The sequence below is a fragment of the Oryctolagus cuniculus genome, chromosome 6 (genome assembly GCF_051225735.1).
Source record: "Oryctolagus cuniculus isolate XC-2025 breed Fujian yellow rabbit chromosome 6, ASM5122573v1, whole genome shotgun sequence".
Classification (NCBI taxonomy): domain Eukaryota; kingdom Metazoa; phylum Chordata; class Mammalia; order Lagomorpha; family Leporidae; genus Oryctolagus; species Oryctolagus cuniculus.
In genome coordinates, this window is record NC_142872.1 from 79,310,506 (window position 1) to 79,325,991 (window position 15,486).

The window sequence follows — 15,486 nt, forward strand, 5'->3', positions numbered from 1 at the left end:
AACGAATCCCCTGGGAATACAACATGGCGCATTGGATATAGTCAGTTGGGATGGGGCCTGAGATTTTGCATTTCTGCGAACCACACTTTAAGTAATAGAGAGCCACAGAAAGGGGGGGGGGGCGAAGAGAAAAGGAGGAGAGCAGGTAACTGTGGCCTGCCCTTTTGCTCCCAACCGACTTTTGTCTTGCACCCTAAAAGCAACGCCTCAAAATGCTGCTGCAAGCGGCAGGACACGTCAGTAACGGTGTGCTGGTTTTTTCTCTCTCTCCCGCCCTGGCCCCTGCCCTTCTCGGCCCTGCACAGCTCCCAGGCTCGCCCGCTGCCCCGAAGCTGCTCAGTTTCCTCTCTAGCCCGCTCTCCAACCTCACGCGGGTCTTCTCTCACCTTCTTCGGCGACCCCCTCCTGAGGCTCCCTGTCGGCGCCCGGACTTCTCTCCCCTGCTTCCCGCCCTGCGGGCTGCCGGACCCTCTTGGGGACACGAGGAGCTGCCCGGCCGCCTCGCGCTCCTGCTTGGGGCTGCGCTGGCAATGCCCGGCCGCCCCCCAGAGGGTGGCCCACGGAAGCTGGCCCGTCGGGTCGCCGAGTCCGGGAGACAGGACGCCAGCGCCGGGCAGAGTTCGACCATGCCCGTGAGTACCGTGGTCTCCACCACTCCCCGCCTCGGCCCCACGTGGACGCCGGCTTCTGAGGCCCCTTCCTCACCCCCAGACCCACTCCACCGGGGCCCACGGGGAGGCTGGGAAGGTTGGGACGTGCAGGGCAAGCTGGAGGAACGGGTGTGGGGAGCCCCGGACACCCCGGAAGGCACCTAGGCGACTTTCTACTGGGCCACTTCCTTTCCAGGGCCCTTGGAAGCTGGAGGGGGCGGCAGCCCCTCCCAAGGCCCCGTTCCAGGCTCCCAGTGCGTCGCTCTCCGCCCCCTCCGCCGAGCCGCCCCCAGGCGCGCCTCCGCCCGCCCCTTGCGCTCGCGCTCCCACCCCTGCCCCCTCAGCAGGCGGTGGAGGAAATGACGTGATGTTATTTTTTGTGTCAGGTCAGCTTCCAGCTTCAGTTTAGCCCTAGGAGCCCGGGCGCACGGACCCGAGTGGCCCAGCCAATTCCCAGTGGGACCCTAGGAGCTCTGTTACCGCAGAACTGGGCGGCAGGGGTCCTCTTCCCCTCTCTGATCCTCCCTTCTCCCTGGAGGACCGTGGAGACCTGGGAGAAAGGGGGGAACAGAGGGCCTCAGCAGGATCCTGATCTAGGGTCATAGCTCCCTCCACTCCATCCCACCTTCCCACGCGGTCACCAGGTGGGGCCTCCGGGCTCCGGCTGTCCCGGGCAAGGCGAGGACCCCCTTTCAGTGCGGAAGATGTGGAAGCGGAGGCTGCAAGGGGTTGTGGAGAGGAGCAGAGTGCAGAGAAGTGCTCGGAGCCTGAGGCGGGGAGGGGGCTGCCCTGTAGAGGCGGCCAGGTGCCTGGGCACAACTCTCCGGGGACCGAGCACCCCCTCCCCTCGCGGTGCCCCACGCGCTCCTCCCTCCGCCTCATTTCATTCACAAGGTCCCAAGCACGCAGTCCCGCACACACGGGTCTCTCGCTTGGCCCTCGCACGCCGAGGCGAGGGCAAAAGAGACCAGGCTGTGCCGAGCCCTCAACTCCCGTCCCCGCTTTGCACCCACACTCTCTGCAGCGCCTGATCTGGGTCTGGAGGCCCAAGAGCGAGTCGCGCCCCTACGTGGGGCCTCGGGGGTGTTCCCCGGCCCCCGCTGCCCGGGAGTGCGTCGCCGCCGCCTCCGCCGCCGCCGCGGGAGGAGGCGAGCCCGGGGATTGCCTGGCCCGGGGAGGAGGCGTGAGGGGGCGGAGAGGAGGCAGAGCAGGGGGAGGAAACGAGAGGGAGGAGAGGGCGAACGCAGAGACCGTGAGCTGCAGGAAGGGGAGAGCCGCGGAGAGCCGTCGCCGGCGTAGTAAGGACAGCACTGGGTATTGTAATAAAAATAAGGCAGTCGCGGGACGCATGCGCACGGCCAACGGAGGCGAGCCGGCCCGAGCGGCTCCTCAGGCTGATGGGGTGGACGGCGGGACCGTGAGTACCCCACTTCCTCCACACTCCCTTCTTCACCCCCCAGACTCGCCCTGCGGCCTCCGGCTGCGAAGCGGCAGAGGCCGGGCGGGGCGCGAGCGTTCGGCGGGACCTGGGCTCTGGTGGCCGCGGCGGTGGGAGCGGGTGCGGGTCGCCTGCCTCTTCCAGGGGTCCAGCCCCCTCTGTTAGCCAACGTCTGTTGGCAGAGGCAGGAGGTTGCAGATGTCTCTGTGTCTGAAACAGGGTGCGAGCGCTCAGGATCAGTTTATAACCAGTTCCCCCAGGGATCCGCGCGATCCTGTCCCCTGACACCCTGGTTGTGGTCGGGTGGAGGACGCGGGAATGCAGACTTCAAAGTGTAAAATGCACACTGACCACCGAAACGCGTTTGGGAAACTCCAGGCGGGTGGCGAAGTCGCAGTTCTCATCCGATGGGCAGAAGGAGCTGGAGGGGAGCCGGCGCCCAGGGCGGGCAGTTTGAGGTGGGAAGGGAGAGGAGGCAGTCCTGGCTTTGCCGTGCCCGCGCGGACCCTGGAGGGGCCGACTCCGAGCCTCTCTTTACGTGCGTGAAAACCGAAGAGGCAGACTCGCCGCCAGCGGGTGCAGGAGCCGCCGGGATTTCTCTTCCGCGCTCCGGTGCCGCGCTTGGGAAGTTAGAACGAGTCCGGGCTGTAGAGACTCTAGATGGCTGGGAGTGGAGAGGCGGGCTGCTGCGGGACTGAGGTGGCGACCAGGGGACCGACGGCGTGCGCCGCAGCCCTGCTGGGGTTGCGGGTGTGGGAGAGAGGGGGCAAGCGTGGGGAGCGCGAGTCTGTGCGCCGCGATCTTCCCCGCGACACCCACCCGCCTGTGGGAGGGGCCTTGGGAGAGGCGGCGCGCCGGGACGCGGGTGGGTGGTGAGCTTCCCGCACTTGTGGGTTTCCAAGGAAAACCCGAACGAGCAGCCAGGGCCAGCGAGAGACCTCAGCCGCAGGCGGAATGCGGCGGAGACTCGTTGACTCTCGGACTCTGGCGGAGACCAGGGGCTCTTTGTCGACCCCCACTCCACGCCCCCTCCCCTCCAGTCCTCTGGCTCCCGCTCCCCCCTTGTCGCACCCCTAGCCAGGGCCCCACTGCGAGCGACTCCTTCTCACTCATTGGCTGGCAGAAGCGGCCGCCCGCCCCCGGGGGCTCCGTGCAGCACCCCCCTCCCCGAGTGTGGGAAACAGGGAACTCCAGCCTAGATCCTTGGGTCGGTGCCCTGCTACTGATTTCAGACGGTGGACTTGAGTAAACAAAGGTCCAAGTTCACTAAACGGTCTGACTTGCTCCCAAGACTTGTCAAGGACGTTTGTAATGAAATGACTGTATTTGAAAGTGTTTTTGCACAACCATGATTTCTAAGTTACTGGGGTTTTTTGTTTGTTAATCTTCTGTTACTATGCAAAGCCTGATTTTCTTTCGAATCTCATCCTGTTCATTTTCTGTCCATTAAGTATCCTCTTTTATATCACATGGCAACAATGCATAGGAGAAGCAATCTTGCCAAGGGTAGGAGCTTGGGGTCTGTAGCTGTCTACATTCAAATCCCAACCTAGCTGTGTAACCATACGCAAGTCACTTAACCTCTCTGTGCATTGGTTTTATCATCTCTGAAACAGGGATAATAAAAAGCATCTACCTCATGAGGTAACTGATGTAATTCTATTAGTTAATACAGTAGAGTTCTAACTGGCTGAAACAAAACGAAGGAGACAAAAAGCTATTATTACTATTACTATTACTATACTGATTATAAACTGGTTGAGTTCAATTCATAATACAAAAATATCAAGAACAGGGGTTGACGTTGGGGTGCAGCAGATTAACCTGCCTCTTGCATTGCCAGCATCCTGCATCTGAGTGTTACTTTGAATCCCAGCTACTCCCCTCCTGTTCCAGCTTCCTGCTAATGGGCTTAGGAGGACAACAGACAATGGCCCAAGTATTGGAGTCTCTGCCACCTGATGGGAAACCAGAATGGAGTTGCAGGCTCTTGGCTTTGGCTGCCCAGCCTTGGCTCTTGCAGTCATTTGGAGAGTGAACTAGCAGATGTCTCTCTGACTCTCCTGTCTCTTACCACTCTTTCAAATAAATCAATAAATAAATCTACAAAACAGATCAGAGACAAAATACTTATTTTTGTGTGCTATAGAAGAATGAGCATGGGACCAGCACTGTGGTGTAGCGGTTAAAGCCCAGCCCGCAGTGCTGGGATCCCATGTGGTTACCGGTTCGAGTCCCGGCTGCTCCACTTCCAATCCAGCTCTCTGCTATAGCCCAGGAAAACAGAAGATGGCCCAGCTCCTTGGGTCCCTACACCAGTATGGGAGACCTGAAAGAAACTCCTGGCTTCTAGCTTCAGATTGGCTCAGCTCCAGCCATTGTGGCCATCTGGGAGTGAACCAGCAGTTGGAAGACTTCTCTCTCTCTCTCTCTCTCTCTCTCTCTCTGCCTCTGCCTCTCTGTAACTCTGCCTTTCAAATAAATAAATAAATCTTTAAAAGAAGAAGAAGAAGCATGATGAAATACATGCGCATCATCAAAATTAGGAAAACAGTAAATGTTTTCTGTCAGTATGTGCACTTAATAACATCTTTCTACAAAATCTGTTCAAATAATTATGAGATACTCACAAGTTTCAAACAGCATTTTTTAAACTTTTATTTAGTAAATATAAATTTCCAAAGTACAGTTTATGGATTACAATGACTTCTTCCCCCCCATAACTTCCCTTCCACCCGCAACCCTCCCATCTCCCGCTCCCTCTCCCATTCCATTCACATCAAGATTCATTTTCAATTATCTTTATATACAGATCGATTTAGAATATATTAAGTAAAGATTTCAACAGTTTGCACCCACACAGAACATAAAGTGTAAAATACTGTTTCAGTACTAGTTATAGCATTAATTCACATTGAACAACACATTAAGGACAGAGATCCTACATGAGGAGTAAGTACACAGTGACTCCTGTTGTTGACTTAACAATTTGACACTCTTGTTTATGGTGTCAGTAATCTCCCTAGGCTCTAGTCATGAGCTGCCAAGGCTATGGAAGCCTTTTTGGGTTCTCTGACTCTGATCATATTTAGACAAGGTCATAGTCAAAGTGGAAGTTCTCTCCTCCCTTCAGAGAAAGGTACCTCCTTCTTTGATGGCCCGTTCTTTCTACTGGGATCTCACTTGCAGAGATCTTTCATTTAGGTCAATTTCTAACCTCCCCAAGAGTTTGCTCTGTAAAACAAATATGGATTAAAACCACATTAGATCAAGGTATTTACAGAAAGCCCAATATCTTCATGGAAACACTGCACTGAGTTAATTTTATTTAAGAGAATCTGAAACCTAAAGAGCTAGATGAATGTGGGAGCTTAGTTTACTGCTAAATTCTCTGAGATCACTGTAAGCATTTTAGCTTACCTTTATAACAAAAACATAGGATGATGAAATCAAATTACTTATTCTGCCTCCTTCCTTTTGCAGAGGAGGAGACATTCAAAGAGGTGAGAGGTCTTGGCTAGAGATCCCCAGCTAATGAGGGGGATGAAACAAGATTAGAATTAGACCTTCTGACTTGCTCCCCAGGGCTCAGATGCACCACACTGATGATTTCCTGTTTACTGCAGGTTTGTGAACCTTTAAGAGACAGGAAACCGGAAAGTATATAAAAGGGGGGAAAAGCAAGTGTTTGCTATCTCCAACACCAAAGGAGAGAGGCAGGAATATGGCAGTTGTTGTCACACAGCTTTGTCATGGTCCCTCACATTATGAGATGTGACCACATGGCTGGCCTCAGGTTAGATGAGGTCACAGGTCAAGCGAGTGCAGTCAGCAGGAGAATTTACGGGGGCACTGAAGTATATTTTCAGTTGCATGTTCTAGCAATCCTTTAAGCACTTTTAGATAGATTGGAGATCACTTTTGAGCTTTTCTTAAATTCTTAAAATCTCCCTCCTTCAAGCTTTGAGGGTATTTCTTATAAGAAAGGCTTAGGAAAGGCCTTTAAGACTACACAGAAGGATATTTCAATATTCTAGATTGTGTGGACTAACGAGTGAAAAAGAAAAAAAAATCGCATGCCTTCATTGCAGACACTTGAATATCAATTCCTAAAATCCAACTGCTCATTCATTTCTGCATGCGACAGTTTCATGACATTCACCTTCCACGGGTAAGCAGATACTGGCAGTGGCTTAAATGTCCATCCCTCACAGGCACAGTTTAGGAATTACATGGCAGTTGCTCAAGAGAGCAACTGGTCTTGCAAAGTTATTTATAGCAATATCTTCCAGAGAGGGCACTTCTAGGAATTATGCCTGTATCTTTGAGGAAGGAAACCCTGGTTCAGTCCGTTACATTAACTGAATATCTTACCCTTGACTTTTGCGACTCAGGAGAGTCTGCACATGTTCTTAGACAGAAATACAGGACATGAAGCAGGGAGTGACTTTCTAGCATGCTCCCAAACCAGTTTGGCAGAACTGAGTTCTGAAATCACATGTGTCAAGTCAAGTCCCAATATGATTATAATGTGAATCACTGTCCAATTGGGTATATCTCAGATTGGCTTTCAGTGCACCACCAGGTGACTCACAATGTTAGCTTCTATTCAAATAAGTACAGTGTCAGTCAGCAGCTAATAGGGATCACTCTGAGTCAGAGCTTAGCGTTTAGTACAATAAATCTGAGTCATTGACCACCCGGCACCATCTGAGATGGTCCCTGAATGTTACCTTGAGCAGCTCGTTCAAGGGTTTAAATAGCAATGTAGCAAGTGAGTCAGTTCATAGTACAATTGGCTCCTATAGGGGCCATTCATAATAAAGTTTGATGTGACTGAGTGCTCAAAGTAATATTGCATGATTAAGAATTCATAGAATAGGTTACCTGGATTCTAATCCATCTGATTAGATTCTAGCTAATTGCATGGGGATTTACTTGTAAAAAATGAGTAATATGATCGATTGCCCAGAAATGATATTTTACATGAATTAATTCAATAGTTATTGAAGCTAGTTGACCTTTCTTATGGTTATTAATTAATCCTACTCTAAATTGTAAAATCATTCCTACTTCATATCAGTATCTGGGTTTTAGAGAAAGGCATCTAATGCAAAGTTACCCAGAAGTTTGACTTGCTAAGGTGCTGAGTTGTACAACATGCACCCCTATCCAGAAGTGAGATAGAGGGGACCCTGCTATCTGGGTTGTCTCCACTTGAGCAACTGAACAGCAGTTGCTCATGGCTAGAACAAAAGCTTGTACTGCTGCTCTAAGGCTAGTAACATCTACCTCTTCTGGGGCTGTATGGCTGGCATTAACATAGGAGCAGGGGGCATTTGGCTTAGTGGTTAGTATGCCTGTTTAAATATATGAAAATGCCTGCGTTCAATATCCACCTGTGGTACCTGACTCTAGCTTCCTGCTAATGTAGACCCTGGAAGGCAGTTAAGTGATGGCTCAAATAATTGGACTCCTGTCATCCACATGAGAGATCTAGATTGAATTCCCAACTAAGCATCCCAGGCATTTGGTCTGTGAACAAGCAGATGGGATTTTTCTGTCTCTCTTTCTCTCCAATAAATGAATACAAAAAAATAAATCAATAAATTAAGCAGTTCTCAAACATTTTGTGTGTGTGTGTGCAAATTGTTGAAATCTTTACTTAGTATAGAGTTGGTCATCCGTGTACTAAGTTAATTGGCAATGAATCTTAATGCAGAATGGGACTGGCAAGAGGAGAGAGAGAAGGAGGGGTGGGAGTATGGGTAGTAGGACTCATATGGTGGGAATAACTGTATTCCTAAAGTTGTACTTATGAAATTTGTATTCCTTTAAAAAAAAATTAAAAAACAGTTGGGGTAGGTATTGTGATGCAGCAGGTTAAGCTGTGCTTGAGACACCCGCACCCATATTGGAATGGAGTGCCTGGCTGGAGTCCTGGCTACTCTGTGTTTCTAATTCAGCTTCCTGTTCATGTGCTTGGGAGATAGTGCATGATGACCCGAGTGTTTGAATAACCACCACACACTTGGGAGACCTGGATGAAGTTCCTAGCTTCTGGCTTCGCCCTAACCTAGCTGTGGCTGTTGTAGGCTTTGGGGGAATGAAGCTTCCTCCCTTCCTCCCTTCCTCCCTTCCTCCCTTCCTCCCTTCCTCCCTTCCTCCCTTCCTCCCTTCCTCCCTTCCTCCCTTCCTCCCTTCCTTCTTTCCTCCCTCCCTTCCTTCTTTCCTCCCTTCCTCCCTTCCTTCTTTCTTTTCTTCCTCCTGCCCTCCCTCTCTTCCTCCCTCCCTTTCTTGCTTGTCTCTCTTTCTTTTTCTTTCTTCCTCTCTCTCTCTCTTCTTTCTTTCTGTCATTATTTCTAATAAATAAAGAAATCCTTTATTTAAAAAAGTCAACACAATAACAAAATTATGCATCTTATTCCTTACCCCACTCTTGTAAATGATTTTACATCTCAGAGTGGGCTAATAATGAGATTTAAGGGACTAGTATATTTCTTTTTTTTAACTTTTATTTAATGAATATAAATTTCCAAAGTACGACTTATGGATTACAATGGCTTCCCCCCCATACCGTCCCTCACCCACAACCCTCCCCTTTCCCACTCCCTCTCCCCTTCCATTCACATCAAGATTCATTTTCGATTATCTTAATATACAGAAGATCAGCTTAGTATACATTAAGTAAGGATTTCAACAGTTTGCTCCCACACAGAAACATAAAGTGAAAAATAATAGATGATTTTTTTAAATGATGATGAAATCAGATCAGACCTATTGTCATGTTTAATCCCAGTGAGAGTCAAGTTGGGAATTGATAATTTCTTTTTTTTTTTTTTTTTACAGAAGACCAGTTTAGTATGCATTAAGTAAAGATTTCAACCGTTTGCACCCCCATAGAAACACAAAGTGAAATATATTGTTTGAGTACTCGTTATAGCATTAAGTCTCAATGCACAGCACATTAAGGACAGAGATTCTACATGAGGAGTAAGTGCACAGTGACTCCTGTTGTTGACTTTACCAATTGACACTCCTGTCTATGGCATCAGTAATCTCCCTATGCTCCAGTCATGAGTTTCCAAGGCTATGGAAGCCCTCTGAGTTCTCTGACTCGTATCTTGTTTAGACAAGGTCATAGTCAAAGTGGAGGTTCTCTCCTCCCTTCAGAGAAAGGTACCTCCTTCTTTGAAGACCTGTTCTTTCCACTGGGATCTCACTCGCAGAGATCTTTTTCCCAGAGTGTCTTGGCTTTCCATGCCTGAAATACTTTCATGGGCTTTTCAGCCAGATCCGAATGCCTTTAGGGCTGATTCTGAGGCCAGAGTGCTATTTAGGACATCTGCCATTCTATGAGTCTGCTGAGTATCTCGCTTCCCATGTTGGATCACTCTCCCCTTTATTTATTCTATCGGTTAGTGTTAGCAGGTACTAGACTTGTTTATGTGCTCCCTTTGACTCTTAGTCCTTTCATTATGATCAATTGTGAACTGAAATTGATCACTTGGAATAGTGAGATGGCATTGGTACATGCCACCTTGATAGGATTGAATTGGAATCCCCTGGTATGTTTCTAACTCTACCATTTGGGGCAAGTCAGCTTGAGCATGTCCCAAATTATACATCTCTTCCCTCTCTTATTCCCACTCTTATGTTTAACAGGGATCACATTTCAGTTAATTTTCAACACTTAAGAATAACTGTGTGATAATTACAGAATTAAACCAGTCATATTAAGTAGAACAGACAAAAAAAAACTACTAAGAGGGATAATGTATTAAGTTGTTCATTAACAGTCAGGGCTATGCTGATCAAGTCACCGTTTCTCATAGTGGGACTAGTATATTTCTTAAATTGTGTAAAATCCTATTTGATAATTAGTGCAAGAAATTGTTATCCTTGGGATCAAAATTGAACTACTTATACAAGTACATATGTATTTTTCTCTATTCATCTTCTGATAGCTCCAAGTGAATCCTGGCTTATCATGTCTACCATAGGCCTTTATTGTACTTGCATACATGCACATTCCCGGTCATAACTATCTCATATATCTTTTGATTTATAGAAAGGCATAGCTACTTCTTTTTTTTAGGATTTATTTATTTATTTGAAGGCAAAGTTACAGAGAGGCAGAGGCAGAGAAAGAGAGAGAGAGGTCTTCCATCTGCTGGTTCTTTAGATGGCTGCAATGGCCGGAGCTGTGCCGATCCGAAGTCAGGAGCCAGGAGCTTCCTCCAGGTCACCCATGCAGGTGCAAGGGCCCAAGGACCTGGGCCATCTTGTACTGCTCTCCCAAGCCATAGCAGAGAGCTGGATCACAAGTGGAACAGCTGGGACTCATATCAGCACCCATACGGAATGCCGGCACTGTAAGTGGCGGCTTGACCTGCTATGCCAAAGCACCGGCCTCAGTGTAGCTACTTCTTTGCATTGAATGGAGACTTTACTTAAAGAGTTTCATTCTGGGGCTGGCACTGTGGCATAGCAGATAAGGCCACCACCTACAGTGCTGGCATCCTATATGGGTGCCAGTTCGAGTCCTGGCTGCTCCACTTCTGATCTAGCTCTTTACTATGGTCTGGGAAAGCAGTAGAAGATGACCCAAGTCCTTGGGCCCCTGCACCCACGTGGGAAACCAGGAAGAAGCTCTTGGCTCCTGGCTTCAGATCAGCACAGCTCTGGTCATGGCCAATTGGGGAGTGAACCAGGAGGTGGAAGACCGATTCTCTCTCTCTCTGCCTCTTCTTCTCCCTCTGTGTACTTCTAACTTTCAAATAAATAAAGAAATCTTTAAAAAAAGAGTTTCATTCTTCCTGATTTATTGTAATTTCTGGAAAATTCAGGTTATTAGGACTCTGGTGAATTAGAGTATTTATAAAACTAACAGTTTCTTTGTAAGATTGCTCGGTGAGGAGCTATCAGGTACTTTTGTGAGAATTGTGATTGGTTTTAGTTTTGTGGACTTAAGTGATAATGTATGGTTAAGTGTACACATCTTAAGAGTTTGGGTTTAGGCCGGCGCCGCGGCTCACTAGGCTAATCCTCCACCTTGCGGCGCCGGCACACCGGGTTCTAGTCCCAGTCGGGGCGCCGGATTCTGTCCCAGTTGCCCCTCTTCCAGGCCAGCTCTCTGCTATGGCCCAGGAGTGCAGTGGAGGATTGCCCAAGTACCTGGGCCCTGCACCCCATGGGAGACCAGGATAAGTACCTGGCTCCTGCCATCGGATCAGCGTGGTGCGCCGGCCGCAGCGCGCCGGCCGCGGTGGCCATTGGAGGGTGAAACAATGGCAAAGGAAGACCTTTCTCTCTGTCTCTCTCTCTCACTGTCCACTCTGCCTGTCAAAAAAAAAAAAAAGAGTTTGGTTTAAAAACTACATAAGTATACCCCCATATAACCACAGACCAACATATTGAAACCTCAGCACTAGACAAATTTTTTTAAAAAAGACAAATTCCAAAGGGTTATATCCTTTATGATTTCATTTCTATAACATTGTAAATGTTTTTGCAATATTTTAAAGATTTATTTATTAATTTGAAAGGCAGAGTTACAGGGAGGCAGAAGCAGAGAGAGAAAGGTCTTCCATTCACTGGTTCAGTCCCTGAATGGCCTCCACGGCCGGAGCTGGGCTGATCTGAAGCCAAGAGCCTGGAGCTTCTTCCAGGTCTCCCACGTGGGTGCAGGGCCCAAGAACTTGAACCATCCTCTGATACCTTCCCAGGCACATTAGTAGGAAACTGGATCAGAAGTGGAGCAGCTGGGGGCTCCAACTGGCACCCACATGGGTTGCCGCCACTGCAGGTGGTGGCTTTACCGGCTGCACCACAGCCACGGCCCCCCTAGAGACATTTTGGATTGAATAACTCCTTTTGTGGGGTCTGATAAGTGTGTTGTAGGGTGCCTATAGCATTGCTCCCTACATATGACAATCACCTCATTCTAGATGTGATACCCAAAAATATCTCTAGTTACTACTAAATGTTCCCTGGAGGGCAAAACTGCTCACCTTTGCTCTAAATCAAGATATAGGTTATTTTTAGCACCCCCGTAATACTGCTGCTGACCCCAGATTCCTTGGCTCACTTACAAGTAGAAAATTGACAAGAAGCCAACACACAACCCAAACAAAGTTTGCTGGGGGCTATGCTTGAACACATAGGAGACAGGACAGGCCAAAGAGATTCCACCAACTGGCTCTCTAATGGGACTAAACAGGTGCTTTTATGGGGTTGGCTTGCGTGCTGGTTCCCCTCAGCATGCAGCACTTGAGTCTCTGCCTGGCCTGCAGTTCTGGTTCTTCCGCCTCAATACATGACACGTTGGTTTGCACCTGGCTCAATGTTCTGCACAGGTGCTGTTATTTTTACTTATTATTATTATTTTTTGTGTGTGTGTGCTTGACAGACTCATGATAGTAACTACAGCCACCCCAGGAAGATCACATATTGGTCACATGGGGAAGTCCCTGACAGGGCAGTGGTTTGTCTTTTGTGATTAGGGTCCAGATGGTCTTTGGCCCAATTGGTTTGGAGTTGGAGAATGGATCCATGTCAGGTGAGAAGGGGTTTAATTCAGTGATTCCTGCTTCTATCCTGTCTCAACACCTTGTGTTGCTTCCTCTAAGTCCGCTATAATCTCTGCCACCACATGTCAGCTGTGCCTCCTTTTAAACTTCATGTGGAACTCTACAGTATATAATCGTTGCTTCTGGTTCATTTGTTCAACATTATGTTTTTGAGATTTATCCATTGTTGTTGCAGGTCTTGCTATCTTTCAGTGCTATGCAGTGTTTCTTAGTGTGAACATACCACATTGTATTTATCCATTTCACTACCGAAGGACATTTGTTTCCAGTGTGGAGCTATTATGAATAACACTAATGTGGACATTCTTAGTCTGTGTCTTTTGATGAACTTATTTCCACTGGGTAAATACCCAGGAGTGAAATTGCTGTGAATAGGTCCAGTATATCTTTAATTTTAGAAGACACTGCCAAAGTGTTTTTATACTCCAAATCAATTTGCATTTCCATCAGCAAAGTATAAATTAGTTCATATTGTGACCAGTACTTGGTATTGTTCAACCATTTAATTTTAGTCATTCTGTGGATGTATAGCAGTATACCATCGTGTTTCAAAAAATGTTTTTGGTTTTTTGTTTTGTTTTGTTTTTTGCCATTCACTTATCTTCTGTTGAAATCTGCCTCTACAAGTCTTTGGCCCATTTTTCATCTATTAATATCATTATTATTGTTATTGTTATTATTATTATCATTATTGATCTGAAGGAGTTCCCAATATTTTGGATACAAACTATCAAACATTTTGTATTTGTGTTACAAATCTCTTCTGGTCTGTGGCTTGCCTTTGCACTCTCATTCTATTATCTTTTTACTTCCATAGTTTCTCTTGAAAAGTCATGCTTCTTTGAAGATAACAACCTTTCTTCTGCCTGATTTAAAGTTTTTCCTTTACTTTTTGACTTACCACAGTGAACATAATATGGTTAGGTGTCATTTACTTTGAATTTGTTCTCCTTTGGATTTACTGATCTTATTTTATCTGTCAATTGATGTCTTTCATCAGCTTTAGGAGCTTTTCACTCAATATTTCTGCAAATATTACGTTTGTCCTATTTTCTCTCTTTCTTTCCATCTGGGACCCAAATCATACTTATATCAGGGGTTTTGTTTTTGTTTGTTTGTTTCATTTTCCTCCCTTAAATCTCTTAGTTTCTGCCTTGTTTTGTCCATTTTTTTGTCTCTGCTTCAATTTGAATATATTGATCAGAGTTTTACTTTATTTAATCTATATTCTACTCTGCTTACTTAATGTCAGACCATCTAATGAGTTGTGAATTTCAGGACATGTTTGTTCTGAACATATTGTATATGATTTCATTTATAAATTTCTTTTAAAAGATTTATTTTTAATTTGAGAGGCAGATAGCATGCTTGTGTGTGTGTTTGTATATGCTGGCTCACTCCCAAATGCCCACAATGGCCAGGGCTGGGATGGAGTCAAAGCTAGAAGCTTGAAACTCAATCCAGTTCTCTCATGTGGGTAGCAGGGACCTAAGTATACTCCATTTATCATTGATGCCTTGTGTAGTATGCATTAGCAGAAAGCTGGAATCGGGAGAGAAGCCAGGACTTGAATGCAGACACTTTGCTGTGGGATGCAAGCATCCCAAGTAGCATCTTGCTTGCTAGGCCAAATGCCCACCCCCTTGATTCTCTGATGTTTTTCTCTACCTTTTCATCTATTTTGTTCCCCTAATCGCCTGTTAAATCCAATATTGAGACCATCTGTTTACCTATATATAATCAGTCACATTTTTCATCTTTTTCTGTATCTAGTAATTTTTATTGCGTGTAGACATTGTACATAAAGAATCTGGGCATTCAAATAGTATCTTTGCTTAGCCAGGAGTCTCCATCAGAGGGACTTCCTCCCTGAGGATGAGGGGCTGATTATATCAGGCCTAGCAGATACTGAAATGTATTGGGGCTGGTTGTAGATTTAATAAGATTTCTCTTATCTCAATTCTTTCCTATTCCTCAGGAATTTTCTTCTGGGCTTTTGATTGAGAGCCTGATGTGTTTCTCTCTCCGTGGTCTTGGAAAAATGTGACCTTTCCTTCAGAGGTTTTCAGCTTCGGTCTGCATTCTCACCTTCTCCATGTAGCTTCCACATTTGGTCAGTGTGTTGAGGAAGCTAGCCATTGTTCGAGGAAGTCCCCTCTACTAATGGGACTCAGTTCTCCTACGTGAGATTACATCCCTTGTATCTCCTACCCATGTTCACAGTTAGCAAAGATCCACGGGGAATAAAACAAACTGCTCACCTAGGAAGAATCTCCCTTTCCAAAATGCTTCCACAGCTCTCTGGTAACTTTAGAAATTTAATTTTATCTATTTGCCTGTTTATTTATTATCTGAAATGACTCTACTTGTTGCATAGGACCAATGATATGCCTTGACCTATTGACATGTCTCTTATATTTCTTTTCCTTTGAATTTTAGATTACATTTTTATCTTTCTGTTATATCATTTATTCCTATTGTAGTTCTTAATGTGAATGGTTAAACGTTGTTATTCACAGGTGTAAAGTGTAATATATGTTGTGAGTTTTAAAATATTGGAAGGAAAGGAAGTATGGCATAGTCCTTATAAGTATGATTCAGATAGAAGATCCAATTGCATGTAATTGTAAAAAGCATGAGCATTGCAATGAAAGAGAACTGGACTCAAATTTTGACTTTGCTCGGTAGTTTTATAAGCCTTTGTATCTGAATGTGTATAGCATGGATAATATCACTTTAAAATAATAAGTGTACAGCAGAAGGTTCAAGGAAGTATTCCATAAATGATACCTCTTATAATTACTCA

At 46.4% G+C, this 15,486-nt stretch overlaps 1 protein-coding gene across 1 annotated transcript in view; it reads left to right on the plus strand.

The window, feature by feature from the left end:
• The first annotated feature begins 1,715 nt into the window (after nucleotides 1–1,715).
• Nucleotides 1,716–15,486, plus strand: part of RGS20 (regulator of G protein signaling 20) — an 88,139-nt gene continuing 74,368 nt past the window's right edge. Inside the window, exon 1 of the mRNA XM_008255529.5 lies at nucleotides 1,716–2,067. Within this exon, the coding sequence (XP_008253751.1) occupies nucleotides 1,999–2,067 (69 nt within the window). The 5' untranslated portion in view covers nucleotides 1,716–1,998. The remainder of the gene's footprint in view (nucleotides 2,068–15,486) is intronic.